General features: G+C 41.2%; 1 protein-coding gene across 1 annotated transcript; it reads right to left on the bottom strand.

Moving 5' to 3' along the window:
- Positions 1 to 115: 115 nt before the first annotated feature.
- On the bottom strand, positions 116 to 25901 carry col6a1 (collagen, type VI, alpha 1). The gene is made up of 35 exons (XM_030403003.1): positions 25597 to 25901; positions 24771 to 24900; positions 23613 to 23813; positions 23314 to 23473; positions 21497 to 21610; positions 21369 to 21389; positions 19530 to 19550; positions 19384 to 19428; positions 19224 to 19277; positions 19024 to 19068; positions 18657 to 18683; positions 18525 to 18551; positions 18375 to 18419; positions 18211 to 18264; positions 17494 to 17556; positions 17342 to 17404; positions 17185 to 17238; positions 17060 to 17095; positions 16914 to 16976; positions 16520 to 16582; positions 14388 to 14450; positions 13186 to 13248; positions 13009 to 13059; positions 12883 to 12918; positions 12659 to 12721; positions 7190 to 7255; positions 5682 to 5717; positions 5281 to 5317; positions 5068 to 5076; positions 4841 to 4974; positions 4359 to 4465; positions 2927 to 3113; positions 2664 to 2835; positions 2539 to 2568; positions 116 to 2236 (listed from the first exon to the last, which is right to left on the bottom strand). The coding sequence occupies exons 1-35, from the start codon at positions 25679 to 25681 to the stop codon at positions 1632 to 1634; spliced, it is 3030 nt and encodes a 1009-aa protein (XP_030258863.1). The 5' UTR covers positions 25682 to 25901; the 3' UTR covers positions 116 to 1631.
- Positions 25902 to 26805: the final 904 nt, after the last annotated feature.

Raw genomic sequence — 26805 nt, 5'->3', positions numbered from 1 at the left:
GGCTCTTTAGAGGTATATCTACGCACGAACATATGAAAACACACAGTTGTATAGTGGCTTTGGAAGCTACAGATTGCAAGTCGGTGTGTGTTTGGACAGAAGTGAGCAGAAACACTTGGGTGTAGCAACCTTTATTGAAGGAGCTTTTACAACGCTACTGAGGTTTTGTGTCCTCAGGTCAAAATATCTTCCTTAACAACATGGGTAGAGGCTGATACACTAAGTCTAATAGCACCACAGATAACAACAGTACAGTGACTCTGGGTCACTGCTGACTACAAAATTGAAGGTGTGGAAGGTACAGCTGAGGGAATGTAGAAAGTGTGTGTGTCTTTTCTGTCTGAGTTTAGGTGTGGGGGGCTCACAGCAAGAGTCCCATTATGTCACTTTTCCAGCCTTCAACCATGACAGATGTTTTCCCTCCTCACTGATTAAGTAAAAAGGTATGTGTGTGTGTGTGTGTATGTGTGTGTGTGTGTGTGTGTGTGTGTGTGTGTGTGTGTGTTTGACAGAGATGTCTAAGAACAGGTTTCAGTCATTCGGTCATCTGCACCAGTGACCCCAGCACAACTGTTTGTGGAACAATCGCTCAAGGCTACACATGAAAAATCACCCCCCCACACATAAACATGTAATTGATGCACACACAGAGGTGCTTACACATACACACATACAGAGAGGCACACAGACAGAATCACACACATTGAGTCCAGATGTGTCCCTATAAGTACCATGTGAAGTGCTGGGTGTGATGTCCTGTTTTCCTTCTATGTGTCTGGTGATCTAATAGAGCTTTCAAGTGATGTCGGATGCGAGTTTTCACCAAGTTGGGATTATGCCTTGGCCTTTTTCAACTGACTTTTCCAAACTTAAAATGAAGATGATCGGCCAAACGTGTCATCCTTCCAGGTCAAGAAATCATTAAGGGTTATGGAACATTTTGACTTCACAAATCCGACACTACTTGAGAGAGTGGTAGGAGCTTAAAAAACGAGTCCACATTGAACCCTTAACACAAAGCCTTCAAAAGGCAGGAGCCCTGGTCCTGGAGAGACAGGGGAGTATAGCCTTGATGAGCCATTATCAGCCCGCGCTAGTTAGATTATGTAAATCAGAGCACGGGTCCAGACTAGCTGAAAATGATGCAGGGATGCACAATACCTGAGTAGAAATCAGCACAATGCATTTGAAAGCTAGGTGTACTTTAGTTGTGGCAATCACTGACGGCTCTCCAGGACCAGAGCAACTTCTTCTGACATGAGACTTTTTTACCCAGAACTGTGTCTACAAGGCAGCAATGCCTCCTGGTTGTTTATGGTTAAGTTAGCACCATCAATTGGGTTATAGTCTAACGATCCCAGCATAGGAGGGGGAAATTTTGCACAGCCTGAGATGGTGTGCCTTGGAGGCCTAACTCAGGGTAAAAAAGCCTCTGAATCTCATAAAGACATTTCCACTTGTCTGCCAAACAATCATCTGTCTTTTGGTGACGTTAGTTCTTTTTTAAATTTGTAATTTTTCTTTTTTTTTTACAGAACTTGAACACAGTGTATTGTAAATGCGTGAGACTGAATATTCATAATGGGACTAAAAATCTAAGCGTGTTGGTCCTGTTGTTCAGGGCCCTGCATTCAGGGCAGGGACACCCTGCGGGAGACGGTTTGGTGGAAGACCCCGCGGAGCAGAGAAGAGTAGTCTGACACATGGAACAGGTGACGCTGGGCGTAGTTGACGTCGATCGGCCTGCCCCTGCTCACGAGCGTGCGCAGGTTGGCCTCATTGACTTGGCTGCCAACGGCAATGACAAAGACCTCCACCCCGGCGTCTGCCACCTCACGAACACGCTGCTCCAGTACATCTTGGGTGACAGCCTGAGACCTGCCGTCAGAGAACAACACCAGCTTCTTCTTGCCTCCCGCTGCGTCCCCACGACCACGTAAAGCCCTAACTGCAACTTCCAAGGCCCTAGACACATTAGTGCCATCATTCTGGAAGACCGCCTCTTCAACTTGACTAGACAGCACGGTGTAATTGGTAGTTGGCGCCTGCTCGATGCGGGCGGTTCGGCTGTACTGACCCAGACCCATTCTGACAGTCGCACCACTCGTCTTCCCTGCAGTGTAGAAACGCTCGGCCAATCGATGGACAAAGGTCTTGCTTGTCTCGAAGTTCTTCTGGCCCACACTGGCCGAGCTGTCCATCATCACCAAAATATCGGCAGAGTAGGCGAAAGAGACTGTAATACACACACACACACACACACACACACACACACACACACACACACACACACACACACACACAGGTATAGAGGTCAATAGCTGTTTCCACGCCAGAAAGCAAGGTGCAGGACAGCCAAATAGCTTTAACACAATTTCAATCAATTTCCACAATTTGCTGTTTAAACTGTTAGTTTCATGTTTTATTTCAACTCTCATTTACTGTGCATCCTGGATCTGTGTTGTATCTGAGCAGCTGAATTATTATAATTTCAATGAACTTCAAAGAAATTTAGACAGAATGTGAAGGCAGACTTACTGGGACACTTGTAGTCTGGGCACCTCTTCTCTGGATGAGAGAACGACAAGGGTTAAGTCAGTTTATTTGGAGATGGAACAACATATTCAATTGATGGAAATGTCCAATTAGGTGTGGATATTTACTTTGACAGATTGTGGATGTGAGATTCTGCAAGAAGGCGTCTTCCAGCAGCGCAGCATAGTTATCCAGGACAATGGGCAGACCTGGCTTGGGGTCACTACCACAGACAATGTCGTCCAGCTGTTCCTGGTTGGGCTGACGTCCTGAGTAGTCCTTCACTCCTAGGCCAACCACCTGGAGACAAGGTTAGGGTAAGGGAAAGGGTATTTCAGTTAAAGGCCTATGAGCGTGGTTAACGAGGCGTATTGTACTGTATTGTACGGACCTGGAGGTTGTTGCCGCAGAGGACGTTGAGGGGAACCTTGTCCCTATCAATATCTGAGCGTCCATCGGTGAGAACGAGAACAACTTTGTTCTCTTTCTGCATACGCTGGATTGTGGTTTTCAGAGCGAAGTCAAGAGCCTCGCCTGTGTACGTGGCCTCAGCCAACCAACGCATGTCTCTCACTGCCCTGTACACACACACAAACACAGAAATTGAGTACACGAAAATCTGTCATGTTAATATGGAAAATTAATTATATTATTATTATTTTTTTCAAACAATTGAACAACAATTATTTGCTGCTCTGCCAAGAGTGAAACAAGAGCATTGATACCCGTTTTTTCTTCTTTTTCTTGTGTTTTAGCCTATCTTAGCACAGAGACTGGCAGCAAGCAGAAATATCAAATGCCTCTGTCAAAATATATAAAATATGCATACAGTTTGAAAACTCTTACTTCATTGTTTTCTTTGCCGGCCCATCAATGACTGAGAAGAATAACACATTTTGTCGTATTCCCATTTTTCCAAAATTTCAATGTGGATACTGATCTTTTACAGAAATACCCTGAAAACACTGGCATGGATGCACTTCTTGTGGGCGTGTTCAGAATTTTGCTTAACAAAAAAACAAGGGTTCCGAAAAGAAAGGGCTCAACATGTATACAGTAAACTGTATATATCTGCTTCCTTCTCAAGAGCTAGATAAGTAGTTTAATTATTTTGCTGTGTCTCTGTGTAACATACAGAGCTAGAGCTGGGAGGCGATTAGCCTAGCGTAGTGACAACAGAGAAACTAGCTTGTTTTTTTTCCGAAGCAAAGTAAAAGTACCTCTAGAGCTCAGTTCTTAAAACCGTCCATACACATAACGGAACACAATTTTTGTTTGATATTTCTGTTTGTCCACCGGTTGAACAAATAAGTTGCTTTCAGAGAGCGTCAGGCTAGCTAGATAACATGACTTTTCTTATCATGTCTCTCTAGTAGAGAAAGCAAATATTCACAGATGTGATTGTCTGTCATTTTTTGTTTAGGATAAACATAGATAAACAAACATGTAAATTAAAAAAAACTCTGGCGATGTTGGAAATCATGCTTGATTGAGCTAAACGGTATCGTGATTTATCTCCTCACCCGCATACAGGAACTGTTCAAAATAAAAATAGCCAGTATCGACTTATTAAATTAGAGGCTGTACAGTTTGTTCTTGGAGAGGTTTATGAGATTATTGCATTACTGAAATGGTGCAGAACTTCTTCAAAATACAGTGTGACTGATGAAAAGTTGAGATTTTGGAGAGGGGTGTAATCAGAAGCCTCAGCAGCAGTGGTGATACTGAGTCATTACTGTATGACTATTACAGAACACAGTCAAAAAGCATGCCAGCGGAAAAGGAAGGCGGGCAGGCCTCAGGTTTCATGCATGTGAACTCACTGTTTAAAGTCGGTGAGCCTGGCGATGTTGACTCCCAGTTGGATAACCTCTTGGGCTTGATGTCCACTGTACTGGACGACACTCACCCTGGACTCATTAGCTGCAAACTGGAAAGAAAGAGCATTGCATAGTGACCGTGTGTTTTGGTCTGTATGTGTTGTGTCTACCAGAGTATGTTTTCCTCTGTCAACATTTCTGCGTCCCACCCATCCTGACTAATTATATCCAAACTGAAAGAGGAGAGTCACTGGAGAAACATGAAAGCGCGTTCCAAGACTAGAGACAATATCTCTCATTCACACTTTCTATTTTTGAGCATTTCCTAACAGCCCTGGAAACAGTTTCTGCAACATTTTGGTATCATTTTGAAGAAACAACAGAAACCGCAGAGGTCAAATGTGGGTTATCCTGCAGAGCCGAGGATGAGTACGAACTCTACTGTATTCCATGTCAAAACCAAGGATGAATTGAGAGGACATTACCTTGACTTTCTGGTCTTTGGCCAGTCTGTCTACAACTGTGATGATAAAGTCTTTGGCAAGAGCGAAGTTTGTGGAACCAATACTCTCCGAGCTGTCCACAATGAATGCCAGGTCCAGAGGTGCACACTTACACTCTTGAGATACACAAAACACACACATAAACAAAACCACAAAGGCTCGTGATAAATTACGATAAGGACTGTGTGTTAGATTTAGTTCAAACTTACCACAACAAGCTGTGAGGTGATCAGGAGAAGATGAAATAGATGAAATAAAACAACACAAATAAAGTTAATGAACCCTCACATAGTTCAGGGCTTGATGACATGATTGGCTAATCAGGCACTGAGTTGAAAAGGGCAGAGGGTTTAACGTAGAGCACATGTGGCTTCATTTTTGGGAGTATGTGTTTAAGTGTGTACGTTTAGTGTGGAACTTACAGCAGAGCTTCATGATGATATCTAAAATTTCACATTCCTGGAGAGAGAGGTGGAGGACGTGTTACAGTGCAGCAACGAACAGTTAAATCACATTACATAACTCTCAAACGCAACACAGAACCAGGCCATAGACGGTTTCAAGCTGCTCCAACATGAAAAAGAAAAAAGAAAATGGCAATATTTTCACTTAGTGGTCTGGTCGGTGAAAGGCTAGAGGTTTTTGTGTTCAGGAAATTGGGTGTGCGGCTTTGGACTGAACATACAGTATCAGTTTCTGAGTCAGAACCAGTGCAGCCTCAAGGGGGAATTAAGTCTATGGAGCTTAGCCGTCGTGTCCTGTGGCGAAAAAGAGGGCGAGGGTCCAGATTAAATGGACTGATTGAATTTTATTTTATACTCACATCAGTTCCGTGTGGTCCAGGAGGCCCCGGAGGTCCCTGAAGAGAAAGGGAGAATGAGTGAGAGGAGGAGATTAGAGGATGAGTGATTCATCCCCCTGATAGATGTGTTTATCTGTTTAAATAAAAACTGGCCAGACAAAAGCTGACCTGCTCTGACTCCAAGATGAGCTAGAGCTGGATGACTTTTTATTTTAACTGGAATATAAAAAAAAGAAATAAAAAAAAAGTGGTGATTCGTTGGAAAACCACTACTACTTTGACTGCAAACCAGAATCCCAGAGTCACTAAACCCACATCCACACCCACACATTTGTGTGCGCTGCTATCTTTCTGCAACAACATGTGAATCTTCCAAAAGTTCGTTGCCGCAGCGTTTTGTGTTTTCGCTTGGCTGTAGGAAAACCATCTGTTTTGTTTTAGCAGACATTAAAATCAGTTTAAGAGCATTCTTCTCTGCGACAAAGACGCCAGCGTAGCTTGCATGTGTGTGCACACAGGAAAACACGCACACATGTGCGCGAGAGAGAGAGGAAGAGAGAAGGAGAGAGAACCGTTAATTGTAGACGAGAGGAACTGTCTCAAAAACACATGCGAAAAATTTTTCATACAGAAGTATGCAGCAGAGACACGAGCCAGAGGAGAGACGGAAAGGGAGGAAGAGGAGGAGGAGAGACAGAAAGTAAAGAAAGTGTAAAGGGTAGAGTTTGAGGCCTTGGAGAACATGTCTTCATGCACAGTGCTAAATTTAGATCTGATCTTTGTTCATCTCTTCACATAATACAATAACACAAACTTTCAGTTGCCAGTTTGTGAAAGGGAATAACTCTATCTTTCCTACAAAGTGCACACCAAACTAAACAATGACATTTTTTATGAACTTAACATGCAGCTTCCATTGGTTAGTCATTTCCATTTAATATGGCTTGGTGTCTTTTTGAGTGTTGTAGCTAACTTTAACTCAGTTACTGGATGTCTATGGGATCAGTAGCAACTTTTGCCCACGGGTGGGAAAATACACAGCACTGGATGTTCACTTTGTCCTTGTTTGTCCAGTTTATCAAATGTTTGGCAATGATTTATATTTCTAGATTTAGTGTCAACAAATCCAAAACCAATGATGAATTGGTTCTAAGATCAAGTAGTGCCTATGAAGCCAAAGACTGGTACAGCATATTGCTTAACATAGGCCTCCATCTATTCATTTATGCACTGAGGGGGTAATATATGTGGCTTTATTAATTTGGCACTTAAATTGTCATTTTCAGTTGAGCTAAGATAGACTAATATTACATTCACATTACTCAAAATCAGGGCCACTTTCCACTGTAGATATTTTATAAAGAAAAGATAAAATGACCCCAAAACTACGTTTGATTGTGAGATTAGGCTGGAGGTTTGGAGGCAGGGGTCTGCTATGCATGTGTGGACAGCAGTCCCCTCAGTGTTTAAACTTGCATACACATGCAGACCAACCCACTGATCATGCCATGGCTCCATGGTTTTCTTACCGGTCTGCCCTCGGGTCCTCTGTGACCTTTGGCTCCTTTAGGTCCTGGAGGCCCTAGTTCGTTGTTCTGTGAAAAAAGAGAAAGAATGGAGATTAAGAGAGAGGCCCGAACCTGTACAGACCTGTATAGATTTTCTATAGATGTATTCTTTCAAACTGAAGGATGTAAACACATGTTATAGATAAACATACAATGACAGTGTTTTATATAGTATCCATGTTCAACATGTAGTGCTGTAAACATCAATCACTGTCTGGCAACCCAGCGATGTGCAGGTGCCGTTTCAGCTAACACCTTTATACTGTCATACATACAATGTTACTGCCATTAATAATCTGTAATGCAACTTGAGTGGGATTGGTTAGTCATTTCCATTTAATATGGCTTGGTGTTTAATAATTGAAGGTTTAAATACTGGATTGACAAACGTGATTAAAAACATAAAAGGTAATTATTTAGTTTGAGTCTTTAATCCAGATGTGTAAAAACAGTGAACATGAAGAAAAGACATCTATTGTTTTCTGTTATTGAGCATGGTAGTTTATTCCATAAAAGTGAAGAATGGTAGGAGAACTTGCTGCTCCTTCGCAGATTGCTTGCTTCTTTATCTTTGGGTAAGTAAAGTCAATGATCCGAACATAAATAAATATAAATACAAATAAAGAAATGCTAATCCACAAAGGATGTGTTGCACTGTAAATGCGAAGCAGTAATTTATTTCTGAAGTGAAACTAAATTGGTTTGATATGTTCATACATTTGTGTTTTTGATAAATATTCTTGCTGCTGTACTGTGGTAATGCTGGAATTTGGAAAGCCTGAAAACAAAATATAATCCATTCTGGATGATAGATGTGTGAAATAAAACAAGCATCTAACAAAAAATTTGAATGAAACAGCTGGAAGAGAGCTTGAGAATGTCATTCATGTGTTGTTTGATGGTGAAGGAGGAATCACGGGTGACACCAGCAACAAAGTTCAGCTTGGAAAAACAACTGAACTCTGGTGAGATAGCAATATAAATCTGAATGTCATCAGCATAAAAACAGATATTCACTTCAAATTCACAAAGGATGTTTACAAAACTCTACCCACCCTCCCATTCAGACAGATACTTTTGTGTACTGATTTGTGAGTCAGATCAAACTGTCAAAACTAGGCAGTTTCAATCAAAAATGAATCAAGAGTTTGTTACTGTGTTGCCTAGTTATTTTAAGAAACGTGTTTTAGTTGCTGTTTAACTTTAATTTGAGAGTGTTTCAGAAAAGGCTGGCATTTATTTTGTGATTTATTAAGCTTTAAAAGGGAGCAAGCACTAGCCTAACTTACATGTGTGGTTAAGCACCACAGCACAGGTTTTGTTCTACTTGGTTATAAGTCTATGCAACTGTGTATTGAGGAATTTTGGTATGCACCTGTTGATAACCTGTTTATGTAAGGTTTCAGATTAATACGCATTTGCAACATTGGGTCTGGAGATGCTTGCCAAATAGGAACATTTAAAGTGAAAAAAGTAAGGGTCCTAATATATAGCCTTGGGATACCCCAAAGAAGATGATAGAAAGTATTAAGATTACAGTGTGTTCACTAGAGCTATATTTTCATATAATAGAATATACAATTTATTTCATAATAGCAATTTATTTGATATTTTTCAAGCATGTGTCTTTAATAACTCTCACAACAGCAGCATCTTAGTGGCTTCTGAAGAATAGCAAAGAGTCATTACAGAGACAAGGCTACAAGGGTACTGTGCTGTGTGTGCTTGTATATTGCTGTGCGCAAATACAAGTATTGATACTTTAGTATTTCAATCACCCATGGTATTTCCATGGCATTTTTAGAGACTTTATACAAATATATACTATATTTTAGAGAGAAATTGTAGATGTAATTTATTTAATGGTTGTAGTTACCAAGTGACTTTGTAGATCAGAATGTTTCAATTCACAATCTTCCTGTCTTTTGTATTATTTCCCATTACTTTCTAATTTCCCCCTTCCTTCTTTAAGTCTTTGCTTCTTCCTTTATTCCATTTCTTCTTTATTGATTAGTTTTTTCATTTTATCTTTACTTTTTTATCTGAAATTTATTTTATTTCCTTTAGAAATGGAGGCAGCATATCAATACAGCTCCAAAGGCTGCAGTCAGTCTGAGAAAAGTCTTAAAATTCGTTTCAAGTATGAGTTGGCGTGGAGAGAGCAGCCAAAGCCCCTGCAGCTGCTGCACTCTGACCTGCTGCTGATTGATATGAAATTATGACCCTGATGGTAGAAGTGTGGAGAATAACAAGTTTACACTGTAAATCAATTTAGGAAAACTGTCCCATCTGTAAGTTCATGTTCCCACAGACTACCAACACACACATTACAAAGAAATATCTGCATTCTGGTCTGAGGAAGACTGCAGACAGCTGCAGAGAATTACAAATTAATGCAAATTTGCACATTGAGAGAGGATACCAGGCATACTAGAGTCATGCCCCAGAGACGGCTTTCAAAATGGCAAAACACATGTTACCGAATCAAAGGCAGAGGCCGTTTAAAAGTATGCATTGTATTTACTCATGTGCAATATCAAACCTTTCAAACTAGTCGTTTTTTCTATTTGTTTTTATAAAGAAAGAGCTGCTTGTATTCTTAAAAAAGACAGAAATAAAAAATAAAGAAAGAAGATGCAGGTAGACGGTTTTACAGCAGCACAAGGGCAGGCACTAGTACTGTAAAGTCATAAATCATCCAAATAAAAGTTTTTGCTCTTTGATGTAAATTGGAAGCCGACTTCAACAAGCTGAACTATGGCTGCGATACAACCATGTACCTACAGTGGACGGATAAGAAGAATGAGAGGAGGAGAGAGAGAGAAGGTAATGCCAACCACCTGGCTTTTAACACACACACACACACACACACACACACACACACACACACACACACACACACACACACACACAAATGCACCCATACACACACACACACACACACACACAAATGCACCCATACACACACACAGATCCAATTACTGCATTCTCAACTTCAAACACTCTGATGCAAAGAACATGGACCATATCATCCACACAATCACACACACACACATCCTGACCTTGATTTTATGGTGTCATACTTGACGACACAGCCAGATGTGACTGTGTGTCATACCTCGTTAGATATGTGTATATTATCATTCCAAAGAATGTTAGCCAAAAGTTAAAGAGGTGTTAAAGTCAAAAAGTCTGTCTCCACCTTTATCTTCCCTGACACAACCCTGTCTGTAACCTCCCGTCCCCTCTGGCCAGAGAAAGTGCAGGCAACAACAAAGAGTACATGCCTGAGCAGTGTGAAAATATTCAAACAATTTACATTTGAAATCCAGTTGGTCAAAAATCAGAGTGAAGCCAGTGTTGTTAGCCAGTCTGACGTCTCATGATTTTGAGTTAAAGTGGAAACTGTTTCTTCCGCTGTCCCGTCCAAAACAGTGAGCGCCCGAATGTAAAACATGTGGGAACAAACAAGTGACTGTTCAGAAAAAGGGATATAACACCCTCTTAAAAACAGAATGGCATGGAATGAATGGCTCTTTTATAATATACAAAATAGACCAAATATGGCATCTTATTATGTATTTTAATAAAGGACCGACTGATGGGATGGCAGCATAGCGAAGATGAAAGATATTGTTGTTTGAGGTGATAGTTCGATATTTTGGGATAAGCGCTTATTCACTTTCTTGCTGAGAGACAGAAATTCAGATTGCTACCACTCCCATATCTGTCCGTTAGAGGTCCAGTGTGCAGGATTTATATGCAAGCCCTGACGACAAGCCCTTGCATTCTGCAGATGCACCCTACATTTATTATAATAATAGTCTACAAATGGATAGGAAAGTTCTTTTTCCTCCATTCTCCTGAGCGTTGACTGGTTCAGTAATACATACAGTCAGGCACTACTTTGAACAAGTATTTCCAGGTGGGCGATAATTATCTTATTCGCATGATAACTTTGCAGCCTGTACGATGCACAATCAATACTAAAAATGCCATAATAATAATAATAATTACAGTGTCTTCTTTTGATCTTTTTTTTTATACACAATCGGAATGAGTGGAGCCGGTTGGAGGACCATATGGTTGATTTTTTTATGTTTTAGCTGTCATTGCATAAACGTCAAACATAAACACCGCTGTGGTTCGAATCATCAGCCCCCTCGAGCGTTTGACGGTTTGTTGCAGCTAACATGTATCACACTAGCTAGCTAATGCCCAAGCGCTAGCTAACACTAATGTCGCTCATGCTAGTTAGCTAACATCGCTATCACTAGCTGGCTAACATCGCTAACGCTAGCATACATTTACCTCAATAACGCTAGGACTTTTAAATTACTTTTAAAAATGATTTGTCCACATAAAAATGTTTTCAATATGACCTTGAGTGTTTCTATTTCAGAAAGAGAATGTGTCTAAAAAAAGCCAACGGAGCCACCTAAAGTTTTTTGTGATGGATCCAAAACTCTGAGCTGAGTCGTGACATCATACATGTTTAGAGCTAGAGATTTGGCACTATGTAATAAAGCTGAGGATTATGGTCCTTCCTTATATCTGTAGAACCAGTTAGAGAGTTTATGAGATGCTTCCTGCATGTTGCTGTTACTAGAAGGTAAACAGTGGGGTTACTTGCTGAATTACACGTCTGTATTGAATCCCCCTCCTGTGCTACAGTAACACAAAGCCTTGATTAGTGGTAAACTGATCTGACACGGTAAATCTGAAGCTTACGAAGTGACTGCTCACTGTGAGACCGGGGTCAGGATTCACTGACGTTTTGGATGGGGGAAAAGTACAAACATGTGCAGAAATGTTTATGCCGTGAAACACAGACCTTGGAAATGCAATGATTTCAATGTAAACACGACCAAGTTGAACCAGGGGTTAAAGTGTTAATACTGGCACGCTATATGGACACGGGTGATCACACACATGCACCATTGGCACACATGCACACTCACTAACGCACACGCCAAAAGAGTAATGCTGTCCCTTCATCGTTCTGTTCATTTCCTGGTATCCTTGACAACGACATATACACAGCTGCAGCAGCTCAGAGCCCTCTTCCCCAAAGACACACACACACACACACACACACACACGCACATAAAAAGTGCTCAGATCTACTTAAGAAAGCATTTCCAGCTGCAGAACAGAAGGAGAGTGTGAGAGCGATGGACTGAGAAAAATAAGGGTACTAAAGAATGTGAAGGGGGTAACAAAATGAAAGACAGAAATTAGAAGAAGACATCTATTATTATATACTATTGTGTGTTGAGGGCAATAAAAAAGAAATATGTAAATGTTCCCATAAATCGACACATGTGAGTCACATCCTGTCAGTGCTCTGCCAAGAGAGGCTAGAGGAAAGATAAAATGAGATCAAGAACGAGGAGCTACTCCAACAAAAAAAAGACACGTCAGACTCACATCGGGGCCTGGATCTCCGGGTTCTCCGTCATCTCCTTTGGGTCCGGGGGTTCCCTTGCCACCCTGAAGGTCACACAACAAATGTAAGAGGTCAAGAGGGCACATGAGCGTGACAGCTGATTTTACACTGTTGGCAGTGAACTTCAAACATGGAAACTCATATTCAGTGTTGATGTGTAAATGTAAAAAGAAACGTTCAAATAGAAATTTGAAAGAACACTTACAGGCTCACCAGGGTCTCCACGGGGCCCAGGATAACCCTAAAAAAAAAAGACATAAATGTTCAGAATACACAAATTTACATGGAGCCACTATGATGTGTACTTCTATCAGTTGGTGCTAACTCATACCTGGAAACCAGGGCAACCTGCAGTGCCATTTCCCGGGGCACCATCTACTCCCTGAAATTCAGAAAAAGAAAAAGCGACAGATCTAACTGCATACACGCGCACCCACAAATCTCTTGGCAGTGAATACGATGGATGGAACACATCTGTCTCCCCTCTCTCTCTCCCTCACCCACTCACCCTCTCCCCCATCGGGCCTCTGTCTCCTGGAGCTCCCTTGATTCCTCTAGGTCCTTTGGGTCCCTGGGAGATGAAAGGAATGATGAGATTAGAAACATATGAAATGTGACAGGGGCATAATGTCTGCTGAAAACATTTGGAACTCTTTAAGACACTGTGCGTATGTGTCTGTGTGTGCGTATGTATGTGTCGGTGTGTGTGCGTGCGTGTGTGTGAACAAAAACATGTCTTTTAACTGTTACATAACAAGTAGTTACTACAATCTGTTACAGGTTATTATGAGCTGATTGCCTCAACTGTGTAATTATGAATGTCCAGTTTGAAGTAATGGTTGTTAATAGTTCTAATAGGACATGACTGATGATTAGAGCAGCTTGTTGATTACGGCTGATACAGAAAACTGAACATTTTTATGGATTTTTGGAGTGCTGGTACAGTTGGAGCTCCACAGCTGGAGTTGGAGCTCTTAAGCTTGAGGCTTTAAAAATCTTAGTATGTATTAATGTCTCGACAACAATGGCTGTTAATGCTGAAATAAGCAGCAATCCTAGCTAAGAAATATCTTTACCTATCATATCTTCTGACTCTAACACAGAAAAACCTTGTTTTTAAGTGCTCTCAAACATGAAAGGTCGCTTTTAGGGAAGAAGTTTAATCAGAAGAGACTGACTTTTTATGCCGACTCTGCCAACTTTCTAGCTTCAACAGTGTTCTGGGACCTTATTTTCCTCTGAGAAGAGCTTGTTGATTCAGTGATGAAAACAAACATTTAGTTTGTATTATTACTTAATTAATATTGTAAATATTAAAATTCAGAGTTTAAATTTCTTCTACAAAAATACATAGTATTTAAAATAGTACTCATGACTAAATAAGACTATAAAAACAACAAAAAAAACCTACACACCCACACTGGTTTGATTTACAGAGACCAGACAATAATGGCCAGACTGTAATCAAATTCTCATTTAAATGTTAAACCTGATTGGTGCATGGAAGCTCATAAAAACGATTTTCCAAACTGAGCCTCTCCCACGAGGAACGAGTGGGACGAGGTCAGACCAAAACAGAAATACAAAAGATTTAAAGGAATTGTGTTTTCTTATACGGTCCCTTCAAGAACAGTGAAAAGGTTTTCAGGCCCTTATGTGTGCATACATGAGTTCATGTATATATGTATATGTGTGGCCAGCTGGACTCACCTCTGGTCCAGGTGGGCCTTCATCCCCTCTGTAGCCAGGAGCCCCAGCCCTGCCAGGTTCGCCCTGGAAAACAACACCACCGTTAATGAGACACTGTTAAAACACTTCAGCAGAAACAGTCACATAAAATAACCTCAGCAGAAGAAAAAAAAAAACTGGCAAAAAAACCCAAAAACTTTGACAACAACCAACCCACCTCACGCTCAGGCTGTTTTCATTCTGTTTACACTTTACACTACAGCTCCCATGAGCCTTTGACATCAGCAAACTGTAAAAATTCAATGGCTAGCGAAAAAGGAGCATGGATGAAAATGTCTCAAAAAAAAGGACAAAAATAGATTTTTACTGCCCTCTCTGGCTGACAGTTTCAAGGACTGTTGGATCTCACCAGAAGACCAACAGTCCTAAAACCACACCCAACAGTGATGTCACAGTGTCTGGGAGTACATTTCTACGTCACTGCAGCAAGGTAAGAAGTTAAACCTCTGGAATTCAGCCCATCTTACAGACCTCTAAAGACAAATTCTTTAGTAAAAAGTTTTTATTGGTTATGTTAACATTGTTCTCGATGAGGTCTAGGAACAGTAAAATGAAGCATCAGTTACTGGTTGATTTGGTAACTCAGCAGTCTAAAGTTCCGCAGTATGGACTGACGCAACTCTTTTTATTTGTGTATCAGAAAACATTTCTGCTTTGTCGCAGGCTGGGAAGATTCAAAATGGCCACTATCAGATTAAGATCCTAGAATGTCACAATGATTGAATTCAGTGAGTTAAATTTCCGGAGAGCATTTTCCAGATTTGCTGCTGGCATCGTGCAGTGTAGCCTCCCAGTAGCCTCTGTTGAAGCTGAAGTGTCATCACAGTGAATATTGAATATGTTTACGCAACTCTCCAACGTCTAAGTGAAACACTTGCCTGGAATCAGATCAAGAGACACTTAGACATATAAACCTAGCTTGGCTTAAAGACTGGACGCATGAAAACCAGGCATTTGTTAAAAAGTTTAGCTTGGGCAAATGTGAAAAAACAATCCGTCCAAATCTCTAAAGCTGTCTTATTTATTGTGTGTTCGACACATCATCTGTAGATATAGAAAACAAGACATCGTAGTTTAGAGAGGGAATTGGCTTTTGGACTGGCACCATTTCCTTGCAAACAGCAGCTGGATCCAGCTGTTGAATGCAGTCCTGTCCTCATAATGAAGTCATGAAGTCAGTGAAGACTTTGCACGCTGCTGAAATGGAACAAAACATTTGAATGCATTAATGGACTTCGCCGCTGTTTCCTGTGTGTGCTAAGCTAGGCTAAATCCATCTACACGCTGGATGCACAGAGTGGAAATTTTGACTCTAGGTTAGACAGAAGATAACAATATTTGCCAAAATCATCTCGGAGTGCGTCTTTCATTTCAAGTTGAGAAAAAAAACATTGCTGATACGTTACAATGAAGTGCTGTACATGTCTAATACAGCAAACTGTAGCTTAAAAGTGTTTTATGATGCTGAGAACATTACTGCGTGTGAGGATACGGTTGTTTTCCTGAGCGTATGAGGTAGGTCTAACAAGTCAGTTATTCCATGTTTTCTGTAGTCTTCACTTCAGTTACTATTCATTCAGCTCAGGCAGCACAAAAGAACCATTCAAAGTTCTGACATCACGGAGGTTACCACAACTAACGCTTATACCGTATTATTATTATTACGCTGCCTGGTGCCTTATTAAGAAAACCATACTGAGGCTTTGGCTGCAGCGGACGGAGAGAAGAACTGAGTCAGAGGGGAAAGAGTGAGTGTCGATGTTCCCGGGAGGAGTAAAAACTGAGAGCGAGTGAGGGGAGACGGAGCACGCGGGAGTGGGCAGCGCTCTGGGGCTGCAGCCAGCCGCGCCTCTGTTTAAACTTCTGCACAATATACCCCACCACTCAACAGGGAGTATGGATTCCCACACATGCAAGCGCACTCTGGCACAAGTTGTCTGGAAATAAGGATGCTGCCAAAGAGAGAAGTGGGCGGTTCGTACTTCTGCTGCCTCCTCAAACTCAGCAACAGGCAAAGGAGCCGTTGTACTGTATGTACTACTGCTCCTGTCTGTGTCCGTGTAAGTGTGTGATTATATTTGAGTGTGTCTTACAGGGTCTCCGTTGGGGCCAGCTGAGCCCTCCCTCCCCTGTTCTCCACGGGGTCCTGGCTCCCCCTGGCAAGGAAAAGAACCAATGTATCAAAGTAACCAAGAGACAATGGACAAGTACAGTAGACAGAGCCAAGTTTTGGCAAAAGTAGGAGCGCATTGGGATCCTATAAAAACAGTGTAAGTTCCATTAAGGGCGCTGTGGTTGCAGTTGACTCAATGAGCCAAACTGCATTTCCCATGAATTTCTGCAGCGGAAGTGCTGAAATCAGCCAGCTACTCTTCCTCCCTCCCTCCCTCCCTCCCTCCCTCCATCTTCCTCCCTCCTCCCTCCATCTTCCTCCCTCCCTCCCTCCCTCCCTCCATCTTCCTCGTCCTTATCAGATTCATCACTTACTGGCTCTCCTCTTGGACCTCTGTTTCCACGGGAACCTTGCTCGCCCTTCTCTCCAACTGCGCCCTACAAGGGATTTCGCAAATGTTAAGACATATTTTGGCAGCTGTCACACACCAACACTCTCACGTAATATTAATTCCACGTACTCTGTCGCCGCGAGGTCCATCCGGTCCCGGTAAGCCCTGAAACACACATGACAGAAGGATATGAGACAAGCTGTTAAAGATCACAGAGTAGATCATTTTGGCTTGTCAGCAGCTTCATCTCTTACATCATCACCGCGCTCTCCTTTGTCCCCGTTGTTTCCAGGAGGGCCACGATCACCCTGTCACAAAACAAATATTTAGACATGTATCTTTCCTGTTTCATGACATACACTTAGCGTGGATCTGTGTTTTGTCATCAGTCTTTCAATCTCTGTGATTCACCTGGGGTCCCAGTGGGCCGTTGTTTCCGGGCCTTCCCGGTTCACCGTCTCTTCCAGGATCTCCCTGAAATAGGTACACGATATCTCATTATAGATCAACGAAACGTTCATGATTCTTCACTTGCCCAAGTATTTTTTTTTTTTGCGTCATACTTTTGCTCCTTTCACTCCATAAGGACCTGGGTCTCCCTTTGGTCCAGGCTCTCCCCGCTGGCCCTGGAAGCAGAAAACACAGACACAGTTATAGTGTATGATCAAAAGCAGCTGAAGCTGCGAAGCTCAGTCTTTGAGGACACTGTGCATAGGTGTGTGCGTGCATGCATGCGTGTGTGTGTGTGTGTGTGTGTGTGTGTGTTTGTTTATAGTATGACTATATGGCTTCATTTAAACAGTCTGACAGCGGAGAATGTAAACGAATCAGTGATTGAGAGCCAGGGGCCTTAGTCTGCCCGCCCCCGTAGATCCAGACTGAGGGCTTGATGTTGATCAGTGCTGCGCCGAAAGGGACGTTCCTAAACATGCAACTGTGGCTAATGGCTGATCTGTAAACAATGTGGCTGAGCCTCAGGCAAAAACGGAAGCGGCCTGAGTTTAAGACAGTTTAAGACAGTTTAAGACACCAGAATAGATAGATAGATAGATAGATAGATAGATAGATAGATAGATAGATAGATAGATAGATAGATAGACAGATATATAGATAGACAGATAGATAGATAGATAGATAGACAGATATATAGATAGACAGATAGATAGATTTAATTTACTTGTCATTCAAACTGTCAAACATGTGAATTTAAAGGACTGCGCCTCCAGATGATGCAGGACCATTGCAGTAAGATTATGCTAAGACTGAGAGAAACAACTCACGTCTGGTCCAGGAGATCCTTTACAGCCGGAAAGACCGGGGTAACCAGAGTCACCCTAAAGAGGAAAACCAGAGAGACGGGTCTTCAAACAATCGGATCAACTCAGCAATATAACAGACAGATAGCCAGAGTTGTGTTGTTCAGATATTTGGGTCTGAAACTCACCTTGCGTCCATCAACTCCATCCCTTCCCCTTTGACCTTTGTCTCCCTGAGAAGATAAAGAAGGTTGAACGAGTGAGTGAATTAACCACAATAGCTTTCAGAGCAATCACATATAGGAGGACATCTGAACACAACTGTTTGGTAAACTCACCTTGTAGCCTTTGTGTCCTCTTTCACCCTGCAAAGAAAACACACAGCATTAGTCGGCCGTGCCAATGAGTTACACAGCTAATGTTGAATCTTGATTAAGTGTACTTTTTGTATTTGTGCATTCTGATCGTACCTTTTCTCCTCTGCCACCACGGTCTCCCTGGAAACAGAAAACACACACACCAGAACGATCATCATCACAAGCAGGGAAGTGATCAATGAAAAGGACTCATCATAAAAAGGTAAACAACATGAAAAACCATAAATACTTCCTCACATTTGCAAATTGCTTACGTCTGTTTCTGGGTCATGATGAGCATTCATGAGAACATAAAAAAGGTGGATAAGGATGTGGTATCCTCCGTTACTGCATCAATGCTGCTACTGCGAAATCTCTTTAAGAACCACTTCTTACATCCAAAAAGTCTCTCTAGTAACTTTTAGTCTAGTTTAGTTCCAGTAAGAAGAACACCACTTATGTTTAGTCAAGTACACTCTACCTTCATTCCACTGTAACCTGGAGGACCAGGATCTCCAACGCTACCCTGTAACACAGAGAGAAATATCAGATCACCTGGATGACACCTCCACCCATCCTCCATCAATGCAAAGAGATGTCACGATTGCATGCGGGTTCATATATTTCTGACAGTGTTGGTGCTGGTGGTGGAGGATGAGGATGATGATGGAGGTGACTTACCACGGCACCAATATCTCCTTTCTCTCCTGGCATCCCTGGTCTACCTGTTTCTCCCTGCAGAGAGGCAAAACAAAAAAAAAGTTGTAGAAAGTTGTGTATATTTGTGCATTTGGCTGCATCGGTTTTCTGACAAATCTTTTCATATTATGTATCATCACACCTTATGACCAGGGTCTCCATTTGGTCCTTTAGGCCCTCCTGGAGCCTGCAGACAAAATAAATATAGGCACAAACAGTCAGATAATTATTTACAACAGAAAACTGATAAAGACTTTGTGTTAACAGTAAGATAATAAATTTACTTACATTGCAGTCGAAGGAGCAACACTGGAAAAAAAAAAAAAAAAACAGAAGAGATTATGAACAAAGAATCAAAAGCATTGTTTTGATAAATCTAAGTTTGAAACGTGGAATGACCCTATGGCTTCTGGACTGATCCCATGTAAAATACTTAAATAACAATCTTAGTTGACTCTAAGGTAACAGCAGGGCTGGGACACATGTTCAATATTCAAGATATAACTGCAGTAATTCGGTTGGAAAGACAAAAGTAGGCAAGATCATGAATATCACTGCAATCTTAGTTGGCATTCATGTCTTCATATCAACTTCCTGTAGCTGCCCAGCCTGACTCCTCCTTGTTTCCTGAGAGTGAGAGAGTTTAGCTGATTCTACTTAGCAGTGGAGACCAGCAGTAACAAGACCAAGCCAGCAGCTCAGACAAACAAGAGGATGGTGAAAAAAACAACATAACACTCTTTAATATTCTAACTACATTTTTGTAAGATTTATTCCTATAAATAAACAAGATATGACATCTTGGTTAAGACAATTCAGGAAGAATTACACACTTTTAGTTCACTTTACTGTACTTTAAGTTAGTTAACTTTCCCTTTTTTCACTTCACCTTACTTTACGTTACTTCACTTCACTGTACTTTAAGTGACTTCACTTTAAGTGACTTCACTTCACTTTAAGTTACTTCAATTCACTTTAAGTTACTTCACTTTAAGTGACTTCACTTTACCTCAAGTTACTTCAATTCACTTTAAGTTACTTCACTTCACTTTAAGTGACTTCACTTTACCTCGAGTTACTTCAATTCACTTTAAGTTACTTCACTTTAAGTTACTTCACTTCACTTTAAGTTACTTCACTTCACTTTAAGTTACTTCACTTCACTTTAAGTGACTTCAATTCACTTTAAGTTACTTCACTTTAAGTGACTTCACTTTACCTCAAGTTACTTCAGTTCACTTTAAGTTACTTCACTTTAAGTGACTTCACTTTACCTCAAGTTACTTCAATTCACTTTAAGTTACTTCACTTCACTTTAAGTGACTTCAATTCACTTTAAGTTACTTCACTTTAAGTGACTTCACTTTACCTCAAGTTACTTCAGTTCACTTTAAGTTACTTCACTTTAAGTTACTTCACTTTAAGTGACTTCACTTTACCTCAATTTACTTCAATTCACTTTAAGTTACATCACTTCACTTTAAGTTACTTCACTCTAAGTGACTTCACTTTACCTCAAGTAACTTTAATTCACTTTAAGTTACTTCACTTTAAGTTACTTCAGTTCACTTTAAGTTACTTCACTTCACTTTAAGTTACTTCTCTTTAAGCGACTTCACTCTCCTTCATTTGAAGTTACTTCAATTCACTTTAGGTTACTTCACTTCACTTCACTTTAAGTTACTTTACTTTAAGTTCCTTCACTTAAATCTACTTTACGTTACTTCTCTTAATGTTATTGTAATTTAAGTTACTTTACTGTACTTTAAGTTACTTCAATTCACTTTAAGTTCCTTCTCTTAAATTTACATTAAGTTACTCATTTCTATTATTTTCAATTCCATTTTCTTAAATTCAATTCACTATAAGTTACTTCACTTCACGTTATTGTACTTAAGTTACTTTAGTTCACTTTAAGTTTAGATGAATTAAAAATATCATAATAAATATATAATATGAAAACATTTTGAGGCCATGTTGGCCTAAATGAGACCAAATCTAATCTTTTGGATCAGTAATACAGTTTTATATACACAATTACAAAGAACCTACTCATTCCAATGTAAATGCAGTAAGCAAACATAGAAAAAGAGCAATGTCCTTTAAAGAATTCATATGGAGACGTACCGTATCCCTCGTCTCGTTTTTCTGAAAAAGTGGAAAGAAAACAGATGTTAGTTCAAAAACCAAACGTTTAATCTGTTTATAGAGAAGAGAGGGGGGAAAAAAAACAGACAGAACAAGGGGTTACTTACGATTATATTAATGATGGTTTCAATGGTTCCCATCTGGGTGGATCTGAACTCGTCAGCAGCAGTGAAGTTCTGTCTGTAGTGCGGGTCTGTGGCAATGAGTGACAGCCTGGCTTCCTGGTGAGACACCAAACACAAATATCATCAGCATCACATGCCTGAGAGAAGGGCCTACAGTACAATATGGTACAATATGGTACAATACGGTACAATACGCTCAATACGCTAATGCTAAGGTTGTCATTAGTCTTTTATATTTTAGAAATATTAAATATAGCAGACTGATTATATAGTTAGATGTCCACAGGGCCTCTGTCAAGATTAACCTAATTTATTCCCACAAGAGGCTCAGTAAGTCACTACAATATAAGGCCCTTAATTTTTCTTCATTTCACATGACTTAACTGTGCTTTACATCCCTTCACTGTAACATACCTTATTTTGAGGTACTTCACCTCATAACTTAACCTCCCCTCCCTTCACTTCACTTCAGTTGACTTGATTTTTTTGTTCCTTTACTTTACATCCGTTCATGTTACCACACTTCACTTTAAATTAATGTACTTTACTTGACTTCTCTTTAAACCACTTCACTGCTTTTTTGTATTACCTCACTTTTCTTCACCTCACTTGACTTGATTTTACTTTACTGTGCTTTAGTTCATGTAATTTTACTGCACTTAACTTTGAGTTAGTTTACTTCTATTTACTTGACCTGACCAGATTTTACTTCACTTCTCTTTACTTCACTTTACCATAGGTTTCTAACCCTCTCTTTCCTTTACTTCTCTGCACTTCACTTCACTTCACTTTAAATTACTTCACCTCTCTACCCTTTACTTCAATTTACTTGATTGTACTTCCCTTTACTGTATTTTACTTCCCTTATTTTTTTTACTGCACTTCACTTTAGTGTAGGTTACATTTCTTCACTTAACTTGATTTTTCTTGACTTTCATTCATTTCACTACTCTTTACTTGAAGTTAATTCCCGTCTCTTCTCTTAGCTGTGTTTCCATTTAATGTAAATTCTCTTTACTTCTCTTTCTTCTACTTAACTTTATTTCACTTAATTCAGTGGAGCTTTCTTAGTGTTTTTGTTTTCAGCACAGCATGGTAACAAAGCTCAGTTCAGTGTGTGCAGCACTGCACACAGACAGATATCAGTCTTTACTTAGTCTGAAGGCTGTTTGATAGTTAAGAATTGTCTTTAAGATCAAGGTCAGAGTTATCTTAAAAGTAAAGGATACAGGTGTTATCTTTAGAGAGGAACTCCTTCTTTGTGTTCTAAACCTGTGCACTGGACAAAGAAACCTGGCAATCTGTCTCCAATCTCTCAAGCTTCAGTCTCACTAGGAGGCAGTAATTCCACAACTTTTATTGACAGAGACCAACAACTCTATCAATGTACAAATGGGTATGCAATTACTGTATTCAGATATAACGGAAAAAACTCTTAAAGCCAATCTAAAATCAAATCAGACTTCTCTATCAAATATAAATAATTAAAAAATTAGAATTTATCAGACTGTGATTCAAACATTGTTAAATTGGTTGCTGATTGCTACACAGACAAATGTGACATCACCTCTTAAACCAGTGATATAAAGAAGAAAAAAACAATTACATGAATTACTCTTGAAAAATGCTGAAGTGTTAACTGTAGGAATTTTGGTAGTAAAGTGTTGTCATGTAGGATCCTGTTTGGGGTTTTGTATTTAGTTATGATAAATGTTTGGGTTAGGGGCTAGGAAAATATTTCATCCCACTAAGGGTCCTCACCGGTCTCGTGTGCAAATGTGTGTGTGTGTATTTTGTACCTCCTGGTCAGGTGAGATGGCGACAGCGAACACTTTGACTCCATGCTGCCTGGCTTCGTTAGCAGCCTCCTGCACACCCCCACATGGCTCTTTGTAACCAGTGATAGGATGGCCATCAGTCACCACAACGATGTACTTGTTCTCGATGTAGCGGGAACCCCTGTATGTATGCAGACACAAGAACACACACTGCGAAATCAAGTCACTCTTTCTATACTTAATCTGATCAAGTGTGTGTGAGTGTGTGTGTGTGTGTGTGTGTGTGTGTGTGAGAGAGTGTGTGTGTGTGTGATAATTACCCAGAGAGCAGCTCAGCTAGACCCTGCTTGATGGCACAGTCAGTATATGTGCCCTTGCCGATGTACTTGATGCCATTGATGTCACTCTTCAGGTCCTGGCGTTGAGTGGCCAGGTCACTGATCTTTCGCACAAGGATGACTTCGTCACTGTAGTGCAGCGCTCCTGAGTTCCATGTCAGGGTGCGGTCACAATCGTGGTTGCTGCATAAATAGAGGTGCTTAGTAGAGTAACAGCAACCATCAAGTCAACACAACATTATAGGGCGACTAACTCAGAATTTTAATATTAACAATATTGATGAGGTTATAATACAAACTCAGAAATACTTGTTTTCTCGTGACTCAATAGTCAAGCTGTTCTCAAAGGAAAATAAGGTCTCAAGAACACTGTTTGAAGCTAGAAAGGTGGCAGGGTCCGCCACATATAAACAGTTTTAAAGTAAAACTGTATGAAATTGTGTTGTCCTTTAAGGTCAGCTTGTTTATTCCATTATGAAACAAAGAGAGTGTGTTTATTTAGTTTGTGTGGGCATTCAGGGAAAATCTTAAATTGTCTCCCCCAAAACTACATAGTGCACCTTTAATATTCAATGTGGTACAGACAGGCAGTTGTAGAACGTAACTAAGTTACTCAAATACTGCACTTAAGTACAGTTTTGATGCCACCATACTTAGAACTTCCAGGTTTTTTCTACTTTAAACTACTGTACATTTGTCAGACAGGTTGAGGTATGACCTATTTCTAGCTATAGACTGAACTAACCAACATTATATAAGTAGCTCAAACAATATAATACTAATGTGTGACACTGACACATCTAATACATTTACTGTCAACATTTTGCTGAAAACACTTTTACTTAAAGAGTAACTTAACACCAGGCTGAAAATAGTTGTTGGGGTGGTAAGAAGTGTGCTGTATGGCACATGTACCACCACCCAACAGTGATGTCATAGTGTCCCAGAGTGCACCTGTGCATCACTGCAGCAAGGTGAGGTGTTAAACCACTTGGGGGTGCTGACTTACTCTTTAAGAAAGATTTTAAATGCAGGACTTTTATTTGTGATAGATTACCTTTCCATCGTTGTGTGTAAAGACGTGTGTGTGTGTGTGTGTGTGTGTGTGTGTGTGTGTGTGTGTGTGTGTGCAGGTCTTACTAGTCCCTGAGTTGGTCTATGAAGACGTTGGTGAATGATTTGATCTGGTCAATATAATAGTCTGGAACTTTCTGTCTGAGGGCGACACTCTCGGATGTGTCCAGTACAAAGAACAGGTCAGCCGGACAATCTGCTCACAAAACAAACAAACAAACAAACAAACGAAAGACGGCTGTCAGCAAATATCATCCATTGTACAACCATAAAACTGCTAAATGGCTCCTTCAAAGTGATATATGTGTGCAATTAAAATGCATTGATGGTCAACCATCCACTCATAAAGTCAGGTGATGTCAGCACAGGTATCACTGCTGTGGCTCTGGGGCCATCATGATGCTGCTTGGAGCGCCACAGGGTGCGTCACACTGGCTGTGATCTGACCTGATCTCTATACAGGTTTATGACAGGTGCAGGCCTGACCATAACATGTGTGTTTGTATAAACCCCTGTACTATACCATCACCTGCTTGGGTTCTTGCCCCTTCAGAATCGGTACATCTTAGTCTGCATCACACTCAAAGCTGACTACCCAGGCCCTCTCAGACAACCAAGGGACCAGACAAGGGCCTGCTCAGGCTGGGCTAAGCTACAGTCCCCCTCTGATCTCACTTTCAGTTGTCGATGCATCCGTGCTGCTGATTCTCAAGGCTTCTAAGACCTCTGAAGTACGTCACCCAAAGACTGCGAACATCTGGACTGGCTCTAGCAGCGAACATCACTTCAGTGTGTGCCATTCAAACCCAGAAAGACCACTCAACAAGCAACATAATGCAAAAACTCTGGAGCTCATTCTCGAGAAGTGCAACATAATTTCAGCAAAACTTACCCTTAAACTTGACTAATACATCCTGCGTTTGCGCTCCAGCCATGACAACGCACAGCAGCGCAAGGAGACCTCGGAGAGTCTCCATGGTGGAACCGCAAAAAACAAAACAAAACAAAAAAACAACAACCAAAACCTTACAAATACAACACCCCGATCCCCAGAAAAGGCAAACGCCGAACCACTCCTTGCCCCGAGCCCGCTAGGCTTCCTCTACACCGATTCGGCGAACTTTCGGTGATCCAGCGCTCCGCAGCAATTTGTCCGAGGCGAGACCCAGAGCGCGCAGGAGGAGGACCAGAGCGCACGGCGAGGGAGGAGGATGAGGAGGGGGAGGAGGAGGAGGAGTTCACGCGCTTTGTCTGGAGGCCGATAAATTAGACTAGACGAGAACGAGCACCTTCCGAAAGTTTACACAAAATCCCAGATATGCATGCTTCCTTAAAAGGGGTCCGCAGGGGACCTGGATTCACTGAAATAAACAAGAAAGCTGCTGACTGCGGATGTGGTCCAACATACACAGGCCGTCTCCTCTCAGGAGAGAGAGTGCATGTAAGAAACTAGTGTTGGTTGATGTTGGAATAAATTCAGGACATGTATAACATCGAATAGGAGAGAATGTGGGCGCTTTCTTTTCAGCTCATGCAGGTATAGAACCCCCCCCTGACCCGTTTGATGTAGAAAAGCAAGAAATGCAACCGTGAGTTTTCAGATGCGCGCTGGAGTCGTTTCATCAAACTTTAATGAAAAGCAGCTGGCGCACATCTTGGAAGCATTTTGTATTCTCGCTCTGTTAAAAAAAAAAAAGTCTGCTTTCCGTGGAAGATGGGGGTGGGTGGAGTTCATACATCTGGTTCACTTCGGCGTCCAGACCTGACCTGAACATAAATTCAGGAGGAGGGGGGAGATTATACTCCCTCTTTCCTCGGAAGCAGGAAGAGACACAGTGCCATCTAGTGCCTTCCCTCGGCAGGTCCTGGAGGGGAGTCTGGAAAGAGTTTCGGGGTGCAGTGAGGCACTTCCATGGAAGGAGCCACAGAGGTGTGGGCGTGGAGTGCTCATTTGGCAAGGTGTTGATGGGGGTGGACATGCATTTGTGTGCGTGTGCGTGTGTGCGCGCGCATGGGGAAAGGTCTGGCCTGGACTCAGAGTTTCCACTGAGATCACGGTTTGAGAGAAAAAAGTTCTGTGGAGAAGCGGGGAGGGAAGGAA

This window comes from Sparus aurata, chromosome 21 (assembly GCF_900880675.1).
Source record: "Sparus aurata chromosome 21, fSpaAur1.1, whole genome shotgun sequence".
NCBI lineage: Eukaryota > Metazoa > Chordata > Actinopteri > Spariformes > Sparidae > Sparus > Sparus aurata.
The sequence above is the reverse complement of the archived record's forward strand: the minus strand, read 5'-3'. Positions and strand labels throughout refer to the sequence as shown.

Bases quoted from the DNA above. Each gene is read 5' to 3' on its own strand.
- col6a1 (XM_030403003.1), bottom strand. From the start codon at position 25,681: ATGGAGACTCTCCGAGGTCTCCTTGCGCTGCTGTGCGTTGTCATGGCT. The intron at 17,096-17,184 runs GTAAGAGATGAA...TGTGTGTTTCAG, and splicing joins AAGGAGAGCGCGGTGATGAT to GGCTTACCGGGACCGGATGG. The intron at 5,318-5,681 runs GTGAGTATAAAA...CTCTCTCTCCAG, and splicing joins CTGGACCACACGGAACTGAT to GAATGTGAAATTTTAGATAT.